The 23,740-nt window shown below is 46.5% G+C and overlaps 1 protein-coding gene across 9 annotated transcripts in view; it reads right to left on the bottom strand.

The window, feature by feature from the left end:
* Positions 1-23,740, bottom strand: part of SRGAP2 (SLIT-ROBO Rho GTPase activating protein 2) — a 234,957-nt gene that overhangs the window by 15,299 nt on the left and 195,918 nt on the right. For all 9 annotated transcript variants that reach the window (XM_082350167.1, XM_082350165.1, XM_082350166.1 and 6 more), the window contains 5 exons: positions 22,683-22,743; positions 14,352-14,429; positions 13,289-13,423; positions 11,386-11,491; positions 1,579-1,803 (listed from right to left, as the gene is read on the bottom strand). In XM_082350167.1, coding sequence (XP_082206293.1) covers positions 1,579-1,803; positions 11,386-11,491; positions 13,289-13,423; positions 14,352-14,429; positions 22,683-22,743 — 605 coding nt within the window. The remainder of the gene's footprint in view (positions 1-1,578; positions 1,804-11,385; positions 11,492-13,288; positions 13,424-14,351; positions 14,430-22,682; positions 22,744-23,740) is intronic.

Below are 23,740 nucleotides of genomic sequence, written 5' to 3' on the forward strand. Positions count from 1 at the left end.
ATGGGGCCGGGGGCTGGTGGTGTTGTGTTGGGAGAAGACCTTGGACAGAACTGAGAGGAAGGTGCCCTCCCATCTGTGCCCGGTGAGCCCTACCAGGGCCCTGCTGCACCAGGCCGTGATGGGGGCTCTGTGTCCTGGAATGGGTCCAGAGCCTGCAGCGGTTTGATATGTGAGAAGGGAGGTGAAGCAGGAATCGGGAACACTATTCCACAGCTTTTCAACACTCATGCAAGGGAAACCAACTCTCCAAGTCACATGCACAAGGACAGCTCCCTGGAGCCCATCAGCCAGTAGGCTGAGACCTGAACAACATCCCTAGTCCCCACCAGCCATCTGTCAGCGACCGGAAGCTTTCTCTCCGAGCTGGTGAGCCTAGATTTCTCCAGCTCAGCCTCAGATGCCGGGATCTACAGGACAGCAGAGAAGACCGAACTCAGCAATGTCAGTGGTATTTTTATGTTCACAGACACATGAATAGCACTTTCCTCACTCCTTGGGCTGGAGGCTCCTTCTGTGGGGATTAGGGAGAAGCACGGACTGACTGGCCTCTCATTAAGTAAGCAACCTCCCCTGTCCTCCCCTACCTCAGTCCATAGCAATGGGGCTGGCTGAATTGGTTCCAGATGTTGAATTCAGATGGAATCCGATTTGGGCTGGCTTATGCTTTCAGCCCAGGCTGAAACACTGTTTAGGGGAAGAAGGGAAAGGGAGGAGGAGGAAGAGGTAAGGGATGTTAGGGAGTAAAAGAGAGAGGCAGTTGTCTTTGCGTTTACTGGGAAAATGACCCTGTAAGTGGCACGATGGGGGCAGTGTGGGGCAGTGGGTGGTACCCTGCACTGACAGTCAAGGGGTCAGGGCTGGGATCCCCACCACTGGGGTGGCCTCAAAGATTGTCCCTGGCCTCTCTAGATTGCAATGACTTAATCTGTAAAATGGAAATCTGTTATTTGTCTAACGGAAGGGTCTAGTAAAGATGTGCCCTAGGGATTCCTTTTATATCTCTATTTCCAGGTGAAGTCATGACGAACCTGCTTCAGTGGCGCACTGGGCCTAACCTGCCGAAAATGGACCTTACCCCGCTTTCTCGTCACAAATGCCTGAGATCATTATTAAATTATCATTGTATAAACTCACAGTCAGGAAATTACGCTTCATATCTGAAATCTTCCCAATAAGACAGAAATTCCCTGGGACGCAGGACTGTTCTTCTCACAATAGCCAGCTCCGAACAGGAGCCTGAGAGACACCGCTGCCTGATGAACGGCAGTTCTGCGTACAACCTGATCAAATTTCCTTTCCTGGAGATCATTAATGTTCCTGTTATTGCTGTCATTATCTTTCAGAATGGTTTCTCATCACTCAGAACTCGTAAAAAAAGGAGGCAGCCTGAAGTGGCACTTAGTAGTTTGGGTCGAGGTGGGGCCCTGCCTACAGCAACCCCCGATCCTGGCAGCTTGAAGTGCCTTGGAGTGGGAGGTGGGAGGATCTGGGTGTTTCCCTCGGTCTCGCTTGGCCATCTGGCCCCCACGCCAGTGCGTGTTGGTGACATTTCCCCTCCTCCAACCCTGAGCCCCCTACCAGTAATCCTCCGTGCTCCCTCCTCTGCTGTAGATGGGGCCCTCCAGCTCCCTAGGGTTTGGGAAGATGTTCTCGTGCTGGATGATGATGGTTTTGATCAGCTCATTCACGTGGGCTTGGCAGGACACCTGGTCATGGCCCTCAGGCACTGACATCAGCGAGGGCCCGAAGCAGATGGCGAGGTTGTAGGGGTCCATCATGTTCTCTTCACTGAACTGTGATAAACTGGAGGAGAAGGAAGAGGGGGCAAGCTGAAAAGCACTCGCATGAATGCCCAGAAAACACAATCACAGGAGGCACCGCCAGGAGCAAGAACAGAAGTACCACAAATGGCCACCTGCTTTTCTGGGCATCAGAGCCCGTCTAGAAAGCTGGTAGGGGGAGCACAGAATGACCACCAGGATAGTCATTCAGGAGCCAAGGGAAGGCAAAGCGGAGGTCCCTCCTTGCAGATCTCACCCCTCCTCTTTCTCTAGCTCCCTGTTCAAATCCTACTTACCCCCCAATCCCCACCCCAACCCTAGACCATATCCACCAAATCCACCCTGCCTTGAGGACACACCACTCTGCAGAGCTGGATACGCTCCCACAGACCAACCCACTAAGCTGACAGAACAGACGGAGCCCCTCGGGCTGCCCTGGTAATGACACGGTCAGAAGACGCAGGCATTGTGCATTGTGTACCTTCTTGAATGGCAAAATAATCAAATTATTAGGGATATTCCATTCTAAGCTCCAGACTTATTTTAAAAAATAGCCAACCGATTAGCTTTTGTATTCCATCAAGCCCGTGAATTTCTTCCTGGAACAGCTAATGCAATCGTTTTTCATTTTCATAATATCCTCCTCCACTATTACATTCAGGATTTATTCAGGAAGAGGTCAGCATGTAGCTCAGCTCCTGCTCAGGCTTCCCCTGGACGCAGTCTGACTTCATTATCAGGTATTTTATTCCAGGAACTCCCCCTTTCCAGCCAGCAGCTGCTCCAGCCATACCTCCAACCCTGGCCAAGGACCCAAGCCCCTCAGTGGTGAGTGCCCACTGGTCTGTCTGTCCAGGCACTGAAGGCTGGGCTAGCTCTGGATGTACCCCACCCCTAAGAGTCTGCAGAAATGTGAGCTCTGCTACGGGGTTCTGCCTCCCTTGTGGGCATCTGGATTCTGATAGATCTTGAGAAGATACCAAAGCCATGGTGCTGAGCCAGAGGCCTGGGACTCAGCTGTCTTCATCTGAGTAGCTGTTCTTCAGAATTGAGCAGAGTTTACTTCTAGTGTATCCAGCATCCAGACTCAAATTACCAAGCTGGTCTCTATCTCAATGATTCTCTCCTTCACTGAAGATTCAGATACGTCCCCGGTCCCCTTAGAGAATCACTGCAGAACATGTGAAGTGGGACAATGAAGTGCGACAGTGACAAATAACTGTCATGGCTGAGAACCACTGCTCTGTAGGACCCGGTCAGATGCAGGGAGGCCTGAGATGGGTGAGTTGATGGATCTCAGTGGCCAGACTGCTTCATAGGAGGTTTTAAAGATTTAATTTTATAATCCTCTCTGGCTCCTGAATTAAAAGAGAGCAGAGATTCAGAAAAGGCTGGTAGAAGTTTCCAAGTCTAATTCTTGGTCAAATAAAAACTGGAGAGAGACAGGAGAGATAATTAGCTTGGGAACCTTAGCAGGGACAACGGAGGCATGAGGTGCCACGGGGCTAAAATTGTAGCCCATCCCAGGCTGGCTGGTTCCTCGAGTCATGGAGGGACAAGGAGGAGGAAGCCCGTTTCTTTAGTGTGATCTGACAACGTTTTGGTAACATGGAAGAAAAGCAGTAGTTTCTGGGAAGCCTGGTGGTCAAAGGGAAATAAACTCTAGGCCTGAGGGTCCCAGTCTAAGCTCACTGAGAGAAGAGGAATCTTGCCCGGCCTTCTAAGGCAAGGACTGCTCAACTCCTAGGCGGCTACAATGACCAGGGCCAGAGAGGACCTGTGTTCATGCACTGGGGTCCACTTCTCATGGGTCCAGGTCCATTTCTTACTCCCATTAAAATACAGACCAAGATCCTTCTTTCTCTTCCAATCTACTGGAACACCTAAGTTCTGGGGGTAAAGCCATGGTGCTTAACTACTTGAGGGACACAGGCTCCTTCAAGAATTTGACAAAAACTAAGGATTCTCTCCCCAGGGAAATTCATATATGAGCACATAACAAATGCACACAATTTTGTATATAATATAATGGTGCTAATAATCCTTGAAGACTCTGATGGCTGTACCTGGTATAAGACCTCAAACACTGGATTTTTATTTTTAAAGAAATTTCTAAAATGGATAATACTGGTAACAGCTCCCTCTTTAAAAAAAATGTTTTTTGGTATCGACTTCTATATATGCCATCTCCTCTAAGAATTGTACTATATTTCTTTAGTTTCTGTCCATAACACGAGTGAACTTTCCTAATTGATTTGAACTCATCCTCTTTTGAGCACCTTAAAAAGGTCCAGTGCAGTGGGTTTTGGGGGGAATGAGAAAATCAGGATTGGTGTGGGAAACCTGTTTTTCATCATGCGCTTTTCTGGACTTTTTACTTTTAAATGATGCATATTTGTTGGTTCTGAAGAACCTAGGAGCAGGACAGGAATAAAGACGCAGATGTAGAGAATGGACTTGAGGACACGGGGAGGGGGAAGGGTAAGCTGGGACGAAGTGAGAGAGTGGCATGGACATATATACACTACCAAATGTAAAATAGATAGCTAGTGGGAAGCAGCCGCATAGCACAGGGAGAGCAGCTCGGGTGCTTTGTGACAACCTAGAGGGGTGGGATAGGGAGGGTGGGAGGGAGACGCAAGAGGGAGGGGATATGGGGATATATGTATACGTATAGCTGATTCACCTTGTTATACAGCACAAACTAACACAACATTGTAAAGCAATTATACTCCAATAAAGATGTTAAAAAAAATGATGCACATTTGTATCTCTGATTACATTTAAATAGAAAAACAAAACATCCCAAGAATTTTAGAGTCAGGCAGACCTGGTTTTGAGCCCCAGCTCCATTGCTTACCATCGTTTTGTACTAGTTCCCTAGTTTCTTCATAAAATGGGGGCAATTATGTGCCCCCTTGATGGGCTGTTGTGAAGATTAAACGAGGTAATATGTGCAAAGCACTTAGCACTGTGCCTGGCACATAGGTGATGTTCAAGAAATATTTTCTGTCATTTTAATGTCCTGTTTGCTTCTTGACATAGGAGCTTTGATTCCAGTCAGGGAATGGAAAGCAGGGCCGCTGACGTTTGGCAGTAATTGACTTACAGGTGTCCACCGTCTTCTTCTCCTGACAGGCATAACCTAACAAGCTGAGGGCTCCGCATCCCCAAATCAAAACCTTAAATCCTCAGGGAGAACACGAAGCTTTGAACACACTGTTTTAAACATGACATTTCCATGAAAAACCTTCAACTTCACGGCCTCCAGGGGTTTGATTTGGCAACAACCAACAGACCACGGGTAAGATATTATGCACCAGGGTTGATTTCAGGTTTGAAAGGGATGAAGAGGATTTGTATTATTCACCATGGCCCCAGGCAAAACGTGGGGTTGAGAATCTGTAAATCCATGGTTTAACAGACTTCCCCAAAAGGCTCCTTAAGAGATAAGAAGTGGAAGGTAATTGTGGCTGACTCTTCCTGATGGCCCTTCAAAGGCACTCCCTCACTCCCCTTGCCTATAAAGCCACCTGTCCCCAACTTCCATGCTCCCACATCCATTAACTGACTTCCCTTCCTCCCTATGCAGTCAGTCCCATCCCCTCTCACTTCCTCAAGAATAGCACTCCAGCAACCATCTTGCTCTCTCCTCCATCATCAGTTCTTCTCTATGGGGTCACCCCCGCTAGCATGCCAATGTGCAGCAATACCACCCATCTTAAAAACAAAATTCTCTCTTAAACCCATATCCACGCTGAATTACTGTCCCATTCTCGTCTCTTTATAATAAAATTCTTTGAAGGTTGTCTCTGATTCTCTGGTTCTTCTTCACCGGTTCTGTTATGGACTGAATTGTGTCCTCCCTGCCCCCCAATTCATATGTTGAAGCCCTAACTCCCAATATGACTGTATTTGGAGACAGGGCCTTTAAGGAGGTAATTAAGGTTAAATGAGGTCATAAGGGTGGAGCCCAAACCCTACAGGACTGGTGTCCTTATAAGAAGAGGAAAAGAGAGCAGAGCTCTGTCTCCCAGTGTGTGCACAGAAGAAAGGCCACGTGAGGACGCAGTGAGGTGGTTGTCTACAAGCCAAGGAGACAGGTCTCCCCAGAAACCAACCCTGCTGGCATCTTGATCTTGTACTCCCAGACTTCAGAACTGTGAGAAAACAAATTTCTGTTGTTTAATCCACCCAGTCTATGGTATTTTGTTATGGCAGCCCTAGCAGATTCACACACCTACTCTCTTCCAGTGTGCCCCACCAACCCCTCTATCGTGGTAAAACACACACAACAGAAAATTTACCATTTTAACCATTTTAATGTGTACAGCCCAGTAGCATTTAGCTGAATACGACCCCACTGTATGGATCTACCACATTTTGTGTATCCAGCATCAGCACCCCTTCTCGCTTGAACTGACACCATCAGGATTTTGCCCCTCCTCCTCCACCAGGACAACACCCATCAAGGTCACTAGTGACATCTATGCTGCTAAATCAGTTCTCAGTCCTTTTCTTAGCTGACCTGTCATCACATTATCCCAGTTATCACACCCTCCTCGAAACACATTATGTGGCTTCTGGGACACCGTTCTCTCTTGGTCCTCCTCCTACACCACTGCCCACTGTCACCTGCTCAGTGAGGTGTCCCTGACCACTGTATATTAAATAGGAAACCCTCACACCCACCTCTTACACTCTCCAGTCCCCTAACATGCTTTATTTATTTATTTGTTTATTTTTGGCTGCTTTGGGTCTTTGTTGCTGCTCGCTGGCTTTCTCTAGTTGCGGCGAGCAGGGGCTACTTTTCCTAGCGGTACGCAAGCTTCTCATTGCGGTGGCTTTTCTTGTTGCAGAGCACGGGCTCTAGGCACGTGGGCTTTGGTAGTTGTGGCTCGTGGGCTCTAGAGCTCAGGCTCAGTAGTTGTGGCGCGTGGGCTTAGTTGTTCCGTAGCATGTGGGATCTTCCCAGACCAGGGCTCGAACCCATGTCCCCTGCATTGGCAGGCACATTCTTAACCACTGTGCCACCAGGGAAGCACGTAACATGCTTTAATTTTCTCCATAGCCCTTATCCTCTGACATATGACATGTGTTCTTTCTTTCTTTTTTTTTTTTTAATTAATTTCTTTCTTTTTGGCTGTGTTGGGTCTTCACTGCTGTGTGCAGGCTTTCTCTAGTTGCAGCGAGCAGGGGCTACTCTTCGTTGTGGTGAGCGGGCTTCTCATTGTGTTGGCTTCTCTTCTTGCAGAGCATGGGCTCTAGGCATGTGGGTTTCAGTAGTTGTGGCACATGGGCTCAGTAGTTGTGGCTTGCGGGCTCTAGAGCACAGACTCAGTAGTTGTGGCTCATGGGCTTAGTTGCTCCGTGGCATGTGGGGTCTTCCCGGACCAGGGCTTGAACCTGTGTCCCTTGCATTGGCAGGTGGATTCTTAACCACTGTGCCACCAGGGAAGTCCCATGACATGTGTTCTTATCAGTTTTGCCTGTCTTCCTGCAGTTCTATGTGCTACATAGGCTCCATGAGGGCAGAGACCTTGACTGGTGCAATCTTAGATATCCAGCAACTAAAACAGGGCCTAGCACACAGTAAATGCTTAATAAATACATGTTAAATAAATAAGTGAATAAATACATGAGCATCTGTGAGTCTCTAGGACAATCCAGCCACAATTCTACTTGTCCATTTTCATACAGAAGCTAAAACACTCCTTGTGAAAGTCAGAAGAGCAGCACAGACAGAATCTTTCCAAACTGGGAGGCACTTGAGATGGTGAAGTTTGGAGGAAGACTCAGCTTTTCTGGAGAGCAGCTGAGGTGTCTTAACAGTGAGAAAAGCACCACCAATTCCCTCTTTCAGATTATGGAGCAATATTGGAGGATGTAGAGTGATGCTTCTCGGACCTTCATGTGCCTATGACTCATCAGGGGATTTTGTCAAAATACAGATTCTGATTCATAGGTCATTGGGGGTGGGGTGGGGGAGGAACTGAGATTCTGCATTTCTAACAATCTCCCTGATGATGCTGATGCTGCTGGTCTATGGACCTCGCTTGATTAGCAAGAGACTAAAAGTCTATATTGTTTGACATCTGAAGAAATCAGGTTTCAAAAGGCAAGCAGCAGAGTCAGCGGCAGTGAGGGGTAGCTACCTGCACTTTGTTTCAGGGTTAAAACCCACTGAGTAGTACAGATGCTGTGGCTGGCAGCCTCTAAAATGAACCCTATGGTCCCTGCCTACTGGTATTCATGCCCTTGTGTAGTTCTCTCCCTTTGCGTGTGGGCTAGATTTAGTGACTCGCTTCTAGTGAATGGAGTACGGCAGAAGTGATGGGACGTCACTTCTGAGATTAGGTTACAAAGACTGGCTGCTCTCTTGGGCACTCTCTCACTCACTTGCTTGGAGCAAAGCCAGCTGCCATGTCACGAGCAGCTCTATGGTGAGGCCCATGTGGTGCAGAACTGATGGAGGCCTCTGACCAACAGCCAGCCAGGAAAGGAGGCCCTCAGTCCAACAACATGCAAGGGACTGAATCCTGCCAACACCATGTGGATCCTTTCCCAGTCGAGCCTTCAGAAGAAACTACAGTCCTGCCCCCAATACACTCACGGCAACCTCAAGAAACCTGGAGCTAGAGGTCCCCAGCTAAGCTGCACCTAGATTCCTGATCCACAGAAACTGTGACATAACAATAAATGCTTATTGTTTTAAGTTGCTAAGTTTTAGGGTAATTTATTACACAGCAATTGATCATCAATGCAGATGCTAAGAAAGGATAACGTTAATAATTAACAAGGCTTGCTGGACAGGCATGTACCCAAGGTTCATACAGTGGATTGAACACTAGCTATATAGATATATGTGGAACCAGGTCAAGTCAACACAGCACTGGTGCACTGTGTAAGGAGTTCCATACATATATCTCAGTTCTGGGGGTTCCTTGAGATGGAGGATGTGTACAACCTACAAAAAGACAATAGCCAGAAATAAAGTACACACTGTCAGGACATGTAACAGCAAAGGAGAGGGGTCCTAAAAGTCTGTGCCCAGGGAGAGTCTCCATGAGGAGCTACCTGCCAACTCTGGTTACACCTGTTGATAAGTGCATACTTATCACCTGTCACCTTCCTGTGCAGGCAGGTGGTCTTCTCTATCGCCTGTGTCCTGCACTCCATTTATTATTTTAGGAAACATGGTGGTTATTAATGCTGCATCTTTTCCATGAAAGACTTTGATGAGCAAGTTAATCTTTTTTTAACCAGAAAAAGAAGTGAAACAAAACAAAAGTCATCATTTGAATGGGTGCAATTTTCCATGTTTCCTTTGACAGTGGCCACCCTCTCCAGCTCTTATGACGCTTCCTCTACCGTTTCTCCCCACCCACAAACTCCCTCACCCCTCCACTTAGCAGGAGGAAAATGTGGGCAGGATGAGGCCATTGTGCTTACACACACAGTCACCCCAGGACCTGCCTGCTCCCCTGCCTGTGTACCCACGACCGACATGGTCCTTGCTCTGGGGGAGCAGACTAGGCTCTTTGAGGGCAGGTATCGGTCAATGAGGGGAGACAAGGCCTGGTGGCCCTGAGGGGACCGACTGGCTTGAGAGTCATTACCAGAGTTTCCATCTGCCTAAAACGGGCAGCATGTGAAACCCTGCGTGAGTCATGAGGGGTTCTCAACTAAAGGCAGTTGTGGTGCTGAGTCAGGGCTTGGCTAATGAATGGTGCAGACACAGCCACGTGGAAGCAGCAGGCTGCTGGGCCAGGACCGTCTGTCACTCTGCAGGGCCAGCAACAGGGCTAGAGGACAGTGTGGTTGCCCCTGAAAGGTCTCAGGTGGGGGCTGCTAGCCCAGATGCCTCAAGGTCAGACTGACCCTGGTCTGTAAGCAGGCTGAGGCTCCTGAGATGGCCTCTGAACTTGTATTCCTTTGAAGCAGAGACCAACCCACTAGGAAGAGTCTTCATTTTCACAAAGCCATATGAGCTAAAACACCCTAGCCCCTTGGTCTACTTTTTGTTTTCCCTTTTTAAAAAACTAGATTCATGGATCTAAAGAAATGTTTCCCCACTCTATGAAAAGCCATAAAGCCAGAGAGATGATAACGGCAACTGAATTCAGCCTCAGCACCGGGAAGTTTCGGGCAGAGCTGGGGACTGTGGTGAACTGGGGGCACCTGACCGCCTCGTCTAGGCAGCAGCCCGTACTCCACAGGGAACTGCGGCCGCCTGGGTGTGCAGATCCAGTGCTGTTAGACCTAGTGATTTGTTCAAGAGAAGCTAGAAATCTAGATTTTTTTAAAAAGTAGAATCTCCCAATATTTAAATGGTTCAATGTTTTCAAGACAGAGTGGACTTAAAGGGAACATATCTATGGGCCTTATCTGGCCCTTGGGTTGCCCACTGATAGACTTTGGCCTCGGCTGTTGAGGGAGATGTTGCAATGAAAGCAACGTGGAAAGACAGAGGTGCCTAAGGGGAGAAGCATGTCCTTGCTCGTTGTCTTTGCTGCCCTCCATGCCTGCCCTGGGCGAGGACACACTGCTTAGACAGGGAGAAATACTCCGGCTGAGCCCAAGGCCCCTCTGATCCTCAGACCTCTCTTCTAGCTACACTCACTCCCTGGCGGACCAGCTAACTACCATCAGTGCACAATGACCCCACACTGTATCTCTGCTCCAGGCTTCTTCCCTGAGCATCCAATTCCTACGTTCAGCTGCCTACTTAGACTCTCCATCTGGAGGGCTAACGGGTACCTCAAGTTAACATGTCCACATCAGCACCTTGTCCTGATTGCTTCTTCCACATCTTGTCTTCCCCAGCTCCACAAATAGCATCATGGCTTCCCCGCTGCTCATGTCGAAAATGTAGAATTTTTCTCTTTCCTCACATTCTATATCCTACCCATCAGCAGGTCCTATCAAAGCTGTATTCCAAATAGATCCTACACCTGACCCCTCCCATCACCCTCCACCATTCCCTCTGTGGTCTAAGCCACCACCACTCCCGACCGAGACTGCACAATAACCTCTGGTGAGGTCTCTCCCGCTTCTCTCCACGTTACTCTATGGTAACTTCTCCATGAAGCGGATTTTAAAAATATATTAAAAAATCAGATCACAACACTCTTCTGCTTAAAACTTTCCAATGGCTTCTTCAAATCTAAACTCATTGTTGCCATAACTTTTGGGGCTTGATGACCTTGACCATCCCCGTGGCTCCTTCTTTCACTTCATTTAGGCTGCTGCTCACACACCGTCTCCCCAGAGAGGCCTTTGCCGAAGGCCCCTCTGCAGTGTCTCTCCCTCTTTCACCTCTGCCCCTGATCCCTTAACTTACACTTCCTTATTCTTCTAAGCACTTATTACTACCTCATGTTTCTGTAATTGTCTGTGTCCTCTGCTGGAACACGAGCCAAATGGTATCCAGGCATTTGTCTCTTATTTCACAATGTATTCTTACATCTTACGACCGTGCCCAGCACACAGTAGGTGTTCAATAAGTATCTGTCGGGCTGGAGGAATCAACATAGGTCCCTACGTAAACTTCCAGTGCCCGAAGCTAAGGCCCGATCAGTTGCTCCCTGGGAAGTCTACTCACTGGTTGAGGAAGGCAAAGAGGTATCTCATGATAATCAGAGTGGTTTTGGGCAGGACCAGGAGGACCTTCCGGATGTGCAGAGCTCTCTCCTGCAGGTTGTCCATTGCTGAAAGAAAAAAGCCATGCGTTACCCTCCACTGTAACTGAGATCCCAGGAAATAGTGGTCAGAAGGCCCTGACTAGCAGCGGGTGCAATATGGAGAGCAGCCAGTCAAGTCCACACAGCACTGGGCCAGTGTAAGGAGCTCCATCTCTGTGGCTTCTTGGGGTGGGGCTGTTGTGATGGGGCATGCAGGCTCCAGAACCTTCTCCGGGTCAGGACTTAAGATGTATGCTCCTTGGGCACAGAAGGGGTTGGAGATGCTCCCCAGAGCATCTACCACCCCCTTATTACAATACCACAGGCAAGGAGCTGACCAGAAACTGCTATGACTGCTCGACACCCAGCCTTGGAGGGCCTACATGTGGGGAGAGGGAGGGGCTGCACCGGTCCTGTCCTGCCCGCTCCACGCGTGCATCACCTCATCCCCTGGACAAGTCTGGCTTATCTTCCCCCCTCCCTTATCTGCAGTGGGGATGAGGAGAATGTGGCCAGAGGCAAGAAATGGCAGGCCCCTGTGTAAGCAGTGATATCTGGGGAGAAAACCAGAGAACTTTCCTGACTCTTGTGCTGTGGACAGATTAATTCCAGGTACGGCCCTAGGCCTGTGCCTCCCTCATGGCCCGCCTCCCCACTTTCACGGTGTGCCGTGTGGATATTGTCATTTTCTAGGAGAGCCTCTCCGTGAAAAAGAAATGGGAGGTACTAGATCGGGAGCACATCTCAAGGGGAGGATTGGGCAGCCAAGGTATCTTGTACTGTCCTGGCAACCCCCATCCACTTAGGGTATTCCACCTAGGCCCAGTCCTGGAAAAAGACATGAAGGTAGGAGGGATGCATATATTCAGTCACCCACAGAACGCATTTCCACTAGGACTCCCACAGATCGTGGGTAAACCAATAAAACAAGAGAGCTAGTTTCCTGAGTGCTCTGGGCCCCTCTCTCCGAATAACAGAGACGGACAGTGCTCAGGAATCAAACTGGAAACTCGGGGGTGGGCGGTGGGGGATGAGGACCTTGGTTGATCTGGGAAGAAAAACTTTTCTCCATTTCAAAGGCATTGCCTCCTCCAGCCTCTGAAGCCACCATTTCAACGGCATCTGCTTCCAGAATGACCTAATACTAATCCAAGTTTCCGTGGACAACAAGTGAGAGGGGGGTCCAGCATAATGATCTAAACTAAATGGCCAGGAATAGCTTTTCAAGCCCTAAATTTTAGAGTAAGAGGCAGAGAACCTCTAAGATAACTGCTTTATCTAAAGATCAAGTAGGGACTATCTCTCTCTGAGAAAACATATCACTACTTTTAAATATGCAGAGGCTTTTATTCCTAGAAGAACACATATTAACACATCTCACAGGTAAGTCATGCCACATTTAAAGCAACAAGCAGGAAATATTTATAACACTTATGTATTCTCCCTTTGTATCATGAAAAGCACAAGCACTAATATATGAGCTTCTAATAGCTGAAAAGGACTGTGTCTTATATATGAACATAAATGTATTTTAATGAAGAAAGATAAAGCCAAGCGAAGCAACAGAGTTTAAAGTGAATCAGAAAGAAAAAAGCCAGGAGTTCTGACTTGTGATCCAGACTCTTCCTGAAAAGTCACTCTTTTTCCTCCCCTCCTAGGGGATAAAGGAGTGACAACAAGGAAGAGAAACTTCACCGAGGACAAGGAAAAAAGGAAAACATTACTGGAAAGCTTATGAGAAAAAAAGACCCTGTGAAAATTTGTTATCTGTTGCTATGAGGTGCTCTGGCCCAGAAGCCAGTCTGAGGCCAGGATGATACTTACTGACACAGGCCATTAGGTCATGGAAGATGTCCTTGGGGAAGAGAGGGTGTTCCAGCCCCCGGAAGTAAAGCTTCAGGACGCCAGCTATGGAGTCCATGTCATGGTCATTCTGGTCCCCAGCCAGGGGGTCCTCTCCTAAGGATAAGCAATCCCCCCAGAAAGGAAAGAGAGAGTGAGAGAGGTAAAAACAAACAGGATGAAGCAGAGGTGGTGGGGAAGGAGTGGCCTATTCAAATCTTCATCGCAGTCCCTCAGCTTTCTGCCCAGCATGGTGGCCACGAGTAGGGCAACCGGGGACTAGCGAAAGCAAAGACTGCTTAGGCTCAGGGGCCCCGGGGCCAGAGGAGGGGCACAAAAGTCCGTTAACATAAATTTGCTTGTGCCAGACTAGCTCAGGGACATTCCCTCTGGGCTGGGGATGGGACACAGCAATTGGCTCTCTCATGAGATCATGAAACCAGGCTGGGACTGAGTCCCTAGGGGAGGGAAATGAGGCCAGGGAGGCCAGCCCCTCTGATTAGCTCTCTCTCCTCTTGGCCTGTAACAAAGCACACCTACTTACAGGAGAACAATCATACTGGAGCTCCCTATGGAAAATTTCATATCAGATGTAATTAGATTTAATGATAGGACCAACCTCAAATTGAAACTATATATATCCATTTCAGTGACGGAAACTGCCAAAGCTTGCCCATTACCTTAATAGCCCACAAGATAATAAATGGGCTAAGATGAACAGGCGCATTCGCCCTGCCACCAAGGGTTCTGGATACAGCCATAAACTGCCCAGATATCATAGTTAACTTCTTGGGTTTGGGTAGATCATCCGGAGGAGAGGGGCAGGATGAATGGGGCTGAGAAGGAGGAAACTGGGATGTACCCTGGCATCTCCCTGCATATCTGGGTGGGGGTGGGGGGATGTCTACAGGAGAGAAGGTGCTGAGCTGAAGACGGAGGCAAACTGGCTTGCTAACCTCTGGGTACCTCTCAGGGAGAAAGCGTGGAGCTAGTATCCTGGGGAGCTGGCAAACATTTGGTCTTATCTTTCAGGCTGTTTCCTCACCTCTCTCAAAGGCGTTTTTGATGTCATTCACTTCCACCTGGGATCCTGACACTCGGAAGATTCCCTCATGCTGTAATCCTAGAAAGACAGGGAAAAGTGATCAAGTAGACAAAAAAGCAAATTCACCACCACGGCTCCAAGCCTAGTTGAGTGTCTGTCTCCCTCAGCCAGTGTGTATTTAAGCATCCTGTCTCTCTTCTTCAGGCCAGAGGAGAAAGCCTATACAAGGATGGTGGAAAAGTCACTGGAATGAATATGAGGCATTGGTCTAAAGAAAGCACCGAGTCAGAGACTTAAGGGAAGAGATGTCTACATCATTTCTGATTCTGACAGAGTCTATGAGGCAGGCTCCTTCTCCAGCCTTTGCTTCTCTGTCCCCAGCTGCAAAGTAGGGAAGTGATTCCTGACACCTGCTTATCCCTAAGGGTCAGGGATGAGATTTGGGGACATGGCAGGCAAGCCACTACACACCACCAGAGTTTCATAGGGTCTGAGATCATACTTAGTGCTTTAGCTGTTCTAACACTGTTCGGCTGTTCTAGAGGACAATGCTTTCACTACTTATGAAAAAGGGAGGACATAAATTGGTACAACCACTATGGAGAACAGTACGGAGGTTCCTTAAAAAACTAAAAATAGAATTACCATATGACCCAGCAATCCCACTCCTGGGCATATATCTGGAGAAAGCCATAATTCGAAAAGAGACATGCACCCCAATGATCATTGCAGCATTATTTACAACAGCGGTCCCCAACCTCTTTGGCACCAGGGAGCAGTTTTGTGGAAGACAATTTTTCCAGGGATGGTGGGTGGGGGTGGGCAGGATGGTTCAGGCAGTAATGCGAGCGATGGGGAGTGGCAGATGAAGCTTCGCTTGCTCGCCCGCCGCTCACCTCATGCTGTGCGGCCCAGTTCCTAACAGGCCGCAGACTGGTACCGGTCTGCGGCCTGTGGGTTGGGGACCCCCAAATTACAGTAGCCAGGACATGGAAGCAACTTAAACGTCCATTGACAGATGAATGGATAAAGAAGATGTGGTACATATATACAAGGGAATATTACTCAGCCATAAAAAAGAATGAAATTATGCCATTTGCAGCAACATGGATGGAACTAGAGATTATCATGCTAAGTAAAGTTAAGTCAGACAGGGAAAGACAAATATCATATGATATCACTTATATGTGGAATCTAAAAAAATGATACAGGGACTTCCCTCGTGGCCCAGTGGTAAAGAATCAGCCTTCCAATACAGGGGACGCAGGTTCGATCCCTGGTCAGGGAACTAAGATCCCACATGCCATGGGGCAACAAAGCCCGCGTGCCACAACTACTGAGCTCGCAGGCCTCAACGAGAGAGCCTGCATGCCGCAAACTAGAGCCTACGTGCCCTGGAGCCCGCACGCCACAACTAGAGAGAAGCCTGCGCCGCAGGGAGAGATCCTGCATGCCTCAACAAAGACCCTGTGTGCTACACTAAGACCCAACGCAGCCAAAAAATAAATTAAATAAATAAATATTTTTTAAAAACCTAAAAAATAGGGGCTTCCCTGGTGGCAGAGTGGTTGAGAATCTGCCTGCCAATGCAGGGGACACGGGTTCGAGCCCTGGTCTGGGAAGATCCCACATGCCGTGGAGCAACTAGGCCCGTGAGCCACAACTACTGAGCCTGTGCGTCTGGAGCTTGTGCTCTGCAACAAGAGAGGCCACGATAATGAGAGGCCCGCGCACCGCGATGAAGAGTGGCCCCCACTTGCTGCAACTGGAGAAAGCCCTCGCACAGAAACGAAGATCCAACACAGCCAAAAATAAAAATAAATAAAATAAAGAATTACAAAAAAAAAAAAAGAGTAAAATATTTTAAAAAAAAATGTTAAATGCCTGTAAAAAAAAAAAAACCTAAAAAATAAAAGATACAAACTTATATACAGAACAGAAACAGACTCACAGACTTCGAATACAAATTTATGGTTACCAAAGGGGAAAGATGGCAGGGAGGGATAAATTAGGAGGTTGGGATCAACATACACACACTACTATATATAAAATAGATAATCAACAAGGACCTACTATATAGCACAGGGAACTCTACTCAATATTCTGTAATAACCTATATGGGAAAAGAATCTGAAAAAGAATGGATACATGTATATGTATAACTGAATCACTTTGCTGTACACCTGAAACTAACACAACATTGTAAGTCAACCATATTCAAATGTAAAATTAAAAAAAAACAGAGAAAGAAAGAAAAAGGGAGGACATGAAAAGACAAGTGATCAGGCACTGTATTGCAGGCACTGTGCCAGCCACTGGTCCTTGACTGCAGTTTGACTCTAAAGGCAACATGCCTCAATGCCACACTAGAATAATGTGCACGAAAACGATGTCTTTTTGAAGTTTGTTAGGGTAAAAATAATAATAGAAAATTAATACATGTGTGGTGATTGCTTATGTGCTTATAGCCACATAAAGCAGGGGTTACCAGCAAGCCCATTTTCTAGGTGAGGGGATTGATAAGGGATGACCAGCATTAGGTTATACAGGTGATAAGAGCCAGATCCAGGGGCCCAGGCCTCCTGGCTGCAATCATGTACTCATTTCTCAATGCCAGGCTTGTGAGTCCTATTGGAGTGAAAGCACAGAGGGTGGGGGATCGCATTTGTCAGTCTGACGGTGGATACGGCTCACAGAGAGCACCCCACATGCAATTCAGAACTGGGGAGGGATCCAGGAAGCATGAGCCCAGGGGCTGGACTGAGCTAGCATCTTTTATCATATCAGGCCTGTCCGGTTTTTCTCAAGAGCACCGTCGCTCAAACTTGGGCATTTTGTCAAAGTCCCTCTGTTACAGCATGATCCATCAAAATTCTTGAATCTCAAACAAATTTCTTCTTTGGAAAGCAAAATAGAATAATGCTACATTTTGCCCACTGTTTTAGGACTCCCCTCTTGATGGGGGTGGTGTGGTAGTGGTGACTAGATTCTATCAGCTAGACCTTTGCAGTAAACCACACAGGCCAGGACTGAATCCCGAACCCAACTGTAGCAATAGTAAGAAGGAAGCAGGGGGAATTTAATTACCTGGCTTGTAATAGGACTTAAGTTGTCTGTTCCTCTAGGGGAATCTCCAGAATATCCCTCACAGAATGGCAGGCAATGTTAAGACCCCAATGTAACAGTACCATATTAGTTACCAATGGGGTGTGACAGCCAGATAATGCCGTATAAACAAAGAATGTAAACAGCAAGTTTCTGACAGAAACAGTCATCTACTCAGCGACTCGTCGAAAACCCAGTATAATATAAGGAACTGTCATCTCAGGGACCAGGCTACTCAGTCTCATTGGTGCAGCCAACAGTTTGCTGAGAGAGGATCATCTCGGTACTTTTGGTAGATTAGACATCAAGGACAAGCCAATGTGGCCCACGGGCCCAGAACAAGAAGAAATCAGAGGAGAGCTTATTGGAAACCAGGCAGCAGGCCTGAGGCACACCGAGGTCCCTTTCTGTCTGGTTTCCATTTCCCTTTGAGAACCCAGGCTTTAGAAGGGCCAACATGTGTTCTTGCTCAACAGATAGAATCTTTAGAGTGTCTAATCTGATGATTCTGAAAGTAGGAACATTAATAAATGGTCGGTTTCCAGAAAGTGAAGGGGAAAAGCACTTGGCTTTTTATTATAATGCAGGTAAGGCCTCACATAACCAAGCTGACACATGCATGACCTTCCTCATTTTTCCTTAGTGCTCACTAACATAAAAGTATAAAGCCAATCAGACTTGGGTAAGTTATTTGGAAACGGCACAAAACCTTCCATTTTGCGCTGGATCCAGCTGTTGCCCAGAGTTGCTCTCCTAGAGAAGTCTTGAAATGATTGCTACAACACCAAGTCTTGCTCACATGTCTCTGCTCCCTTCCTCACGAAAATGGTGGGGTTTTTCCATCCTGATTGAGTCTCAGTTGTTCCTCACATCCCTTCTCTTCCTTTAAGTCTTCCTGGATCACCCGGACCCACCATTTACAAGTGAGCCTCAGCTTTCTCATGTGTATAATGGGGACTAGAACATCTACCTCCCAGGGAACATGAAGATAGTGAGGATGTGCAAATGTTGGCAGTTGGTGGGCCACAGATGTGTTTGGGGTTGACAAAAGTTATGGACCCTATCCTCACTAAATGCACATATACAAACATTTTATCCATCATCTTTAGGGAGTTCAGGAATACCTTAAGTCCCTATCTGGGGGAAAAAATTCAATTTGCTGAACAATTTTTTTTTTCTGGACACACCACACGGCTTTCGGGATCTTAGTTCCCTGACCAGGGATTGGACCTGTGCCCCCTGTCGCGGAAGCGTGGAGTCCTAGCCACTGGACACGAGGGGATTCCCTGAACAAATGTTTTTTGAACAGCTACTATATACTAAGGTTTTTTTTCTTCTTTAAATCAACAATATATTTATTTGCTTCATCTTATAATATTTACACATAAAATGGCTTCAGAATTGCTAGCTCACCACCCTGTGATAAAAACAATTACCGACTACTGTGCATTATTTGTTTACAGTTCTTTTTGTTGTTAGACTTACAGTATATAATCAAAATACTGTTTTTCAAAGAAACTTAGATTATTTTCTTCCTCATCTCCTCAGTGTGCCTATGTTATTCATCTGTAATACAGTTAGGTTTATTTGTTACCTTTTGTATTCCATTTGGAGTTTTACCCACATCCTTGTTTTATATATTTGTTTATCTTTTGAGTATGGAAAACACCCATGTAGTTCTAAAAGTCAAAATTACGCAAAAAGGAACACTCAGAGAAATGTCACTCTTCTCCCATTTCTCATTCCCCTATTCTTTTCACTCTTTTGACCCATTCATGTAAATAACCAGTCAAATATTAGTTTCTGGATTCATCCTTCCTGTATTTCTTCTTGCAGAAGTGACAAGGCACATGTATATTCTTATACCCTCTTCTTTCTTACATGAAAGGCAGCATGTTATAGATACTCTTTTGCCCTTTGCTTTTTTCCACTTGACAATATATCCTGGCAATCTCGCCAGGTCATTTCATGGACATCTTCCTCATTCTTTTTTGCAGCTGCATAGTTTCCCACTGTGTGCATATACCATAGTTTATTCATCTATTCTTCCATGTATGGCATTTAGGTTGTTTTGAGATTTACTTTTTTTAAAAAAATTTTATTTATTTATTTATTATTTATGGCTGTGTTGGGCCTTCGTTTCTGTGCGAGGGCTTTCTCTAGTTGCGGCAAGTGGGGGCCACTCTTCATCGCGGTGCGTGGGCCTCTCACTATCGCAGCCTCTTTTGTTGCGGAGCACAGGCTCCAGATGCGCAGGCTCAGTAATTGTGGCTCACGGGCCTAGTTGCTCCACGGCATGTGGGATCCTCCCAGACCAGGGCTCGAACCTGTGTCCCCTGCATTGGCAGGCAGATGCTCAACCACTGCGCCACCAGGGAAGCCCTAGGTTGTTTTGTTTCTAATATTTTGCAATTACAAATGAGGCTGCAATAAATAACCTTATGCAAATGTACTTTCGTATTTTGGAGGTGTATCTTCATGGTAAATTCCTAGAAGGACTGCTGGATCAGATCAGTGCATATGTAGTTTTGTTAGACGTTGTCAAATTCCCCTCCAAAAGGGTTGTATGGGTTTGCATTCCCATCAGCAATATGTGAGCATACCTGTTTCCCCAGAGCCTCACTACGGAAATATGCTAAGTTTTGGTTTCCGCATGTACTGTGCCTGTACAGGGGCAGGGACAGTACATTCAAGCCACGATATCCAGAACCCATCCACTTCTCAACAACTCCACAGCTGATGCCCTATGCCATGTCTTCCCTGGGCTACTGCAGCAGCCTCCTATTTCCTCCTATGGTCTTATCGCTACACAGCAGCCTGGAATCCTTTAGAAAGATCACTCCCTGTTCATAAATTCTCCAACAGCGTCCCACTCACTTAGAATAAAATCCAAACACCTACCTTAGTCGACAGAACTCTAAGAGTCTGGCCTCTGGCTTCATCTCCTGCCACTCTCTTCTCCACTCACTCTGCTCCAGCCACACTGGCATCCTGCGTGCTGGTCCTTGCATATGCCAAGGATCTCTGCATGTGATGTTTCCTTTCCCCAGAACACTCTTCCCCAGATACCCATGTGGCTCACTCCCTGACTTCCTTCAGGATGGCAAATGCCACCTTCTTGGGTGACTTAATAGTTTCCCTGAACAATCCACCCAGAACAGTATCCCCTCTCCATTCTCCTTCTCCTCACCTTGCTTTATTTTTCTTCATGACACTCACCAACACCTGATATATATTAATTTGTTTATTTATCAACTGATCATCTATTTATTGGTCCTTTAGTAGAATGTAAGGTTCATGAACACAGTAACTTTTTCTTGGTACACAATGAGCAATCAATATACACACAGACGGTCCTCAACTTACAATGGTTTGACTTCAGACTTTTCGACTTTACGATGGTACAAAAGCGATACACATCCAGTAGAATCTGATCTTTCCTGGGCTATTGATACGTGGTACAGTACTCTCTCGTGATGCTGGGCAGCGGTCATGGGCTGCAGCTCCCAGCCAGCCATGCAAACACGAGGGTAAACAAACGATACACTTACAATCATTCTGTACCCAGATAACCACCCTGTTTTTCACTCAGTATTCAATAAATTACATGAGACATTCAACACTTTATTATAAAACTGGCTTTATGTTAGATGATTTTACCCAACCGTAGGCTAATATAAGTGTTCTAAGCACGTTTAAGGTAGGCTAGGCTAAGCTATACATGTTTGTGTATAAGGCTTGCAGGTTAGGTGTATTAAATGCATTTTCGACTTTAGATATTTTCAACTTACGATGGGTTGATCGGGATATAACCCTATCATAAGCTGAGGAAGATGTGTGCTTGCTGAATGAATGAATGAACAGAATGTATGGATGACAGGATCCGAGTTCAGACTCTCTTGTTCCTATTGTCCTTTAGGCACAGATAATTCCTCCTCCCCTGAACTCAGTTTGGACTTATCTTTGCCAACTGCTTCACTATTAATCATTACCATCTTGTGAAATTTCTTATACTGCTATTCTGAATTACTACAGCTTATCTCTTTTTATTTAACTTTTTACTTGCTTATTTATTTTCTCCCAACTGCGTCTTAAAACCAAGTAAAGACAGGGTTACCCCTGTTTTTGTTTTCCTATTTGGCAATGCATGGTGCCCAGCACCGATCAGGGGCTTGATAAATATTTGTTGACTGTTCAAGAGTGCTGTACAATGCTGTTACTTCTGGTGGATGGAGATACAATGAAAAAATTGTAGCTGATTAGAATGGCATAAGTCGTAAACATGCTAACATAATTATTATTCCAAAAATAAACCCAAGCAATGCCCCAGTTTATTGGGAGAGAGGAAGGAGAGGAAGGGAGAGAACGGCTGCTTCTGAATTGAGACCAGCGATCATCTACATACCTCCTTAGCGCCAAGAAGGTCATTCTGTCACTTTACTTATAACTAGGCAGGATAACATCTAAAAACAATTTCTGATGCCCAGTTCCTAGAAATCTTCATGGTGCTTGCTCAGATATCTGTGTTTTCTAAACACTCTTACACTTGGAAGGCTCAATTCATCTCTTTCCCTAAATTCTGTCCAACCAGCCTAGGAGCTGGTGAGGAATGGATTTATGAGATTCAGCGTCATCCAAGCAGAAGACAGCGTGACTTAGGTTGAGAAGGAGCCAGCCTTGCCAGACTCTCAAATGTTGGCTACAACCTTAAGAGCAGCTACTAACTGAGCTCTGGAGATGTCCTAAACAGTGAGACCAAACTAGAACAAAAACTGAATATTATCAGGAGTCAATGCAATATTGTAAAAGGAGCTTGTTTTCAAAGCAGTCTGCTGCAGAAAGCCAATGTGACACAAAGGTCCAGCCTATGCAGTGGGAGATACCAACATGGGCAAAGACGGTGAGTAATGGCGAAACTAGCGTCACCACATTGGACCAGCTAGACTTACTCACATAACAGCTATAATTTAAAACTCACTCTAAGCTAGAAAAGGGAGTGTGGTAAGTGGCTAAGGCACCTGGGGGTCAAAAATACGTGATATTTTTCTCTCAATGTCTAGGTGTGGCCATTCTGAGGTAGCAAACATTATGTGAACAAATAAGATTTTATTCCTCTTTGGAGAATGTCAGGATGGGAAGTCAATCTCTATTCTTACTCTATAAAGAATTCCTGGAAGTTCTTCCCAGTTCTTGCACAAATATGGGCAAGGCTGTAATCCTGCTTACCGTGTCTGCTGATAAACCGGATACAGCTTTCTACCACCAAAGGAATTGCCTGGCTGGAATCCTAAAAAGCCAAAGAAACACAACATTAGAATCTTCAAAGAGAGATAGCCCAGGGTCAGAGAAAATGAGCCAAAACCGTGTGGAACTTGTCTCAGCTGGATCAGTGGCTGGTCCACAAGAAGCATCCAGCCTGGCCTCCACGCTCCAAAGCACGTGCACAACCATCTACTTGGAATGCCTTATACCGATGTCTTAAATTCAGCGCGTCCTATATGAAACTGATCATTTTTATCCCACGCTCCCCCCCCGCAGCCATACAATCAATCAATACATACATATATTCTGTCAAGTTTGCCTCCTAAATCCATTTATTTCTCTCCATCTCTACTGCCACCAACCCAGTCCAATCCACCAGTATCTCCATTCCCATCCCTGTCGTCCTCCATATTGGTTTTTCTTCCCTCATATTGGTTAGATGATCTTTAAAAGTGCACATTCTATCGTTTACTCTCTAGGCTAAAGTCTTTCAAGGACTTCTCACTACTTTCTGTAGCAGCCTTGCGTGTCTGGGGTCCTGTCTTAGCCTCCAGTTTTGTCTCCTTCTGCTCCTCCTCCCGCTCTGCTTCAGCCACAATGGCCTTCCTTCCGCTCCTCAGTAAGGCCTCCTTTGCTCATGGCTTTGCGTGAGCTGCTGGAATGCTCTCCTCACCCCGGACCCCCACCCCCAGGGTCTCAGTGCAAGTATCACCTCCTCAGGGATGCTTTTCCAGACTCCCCGGATGAGATCAGATCCCCTGTCTATGGGGTCTCAGCACCTTGTACTTGGCCTTCACAGCCTGATTGTGACTTAGTTGTGTGGGTATGAATATTTGTTTGCATTTGTCACCATTATAGCTCGAGTTCCACAGGGCAGATCCTATGTCAATTCTTGGTGTCCAGCTCTGGCCATGATGTTCTCACATAGCAGGTGCTCAATTAATGTCAGTGGAAGGTAGCAGAATGAATCAATTGGAGCATCAGAGAGGGGGTTTGTTTGGCATAAAAGGCAAGAAAGAGCC

Source organism: Balaenoptera borealis (assembly GCF_965194805.1).
Source record: "Balaenoptera borealis genome assembly, chromosome: 1".
NCBI classification, from domain to species: domain Eukaryota; kingdom Metazoa; phylum Chordata; class Mammalia; order Artiodactyla; family Balaenopteridae; genus Balaenoptera; species Balaenoptera borealis.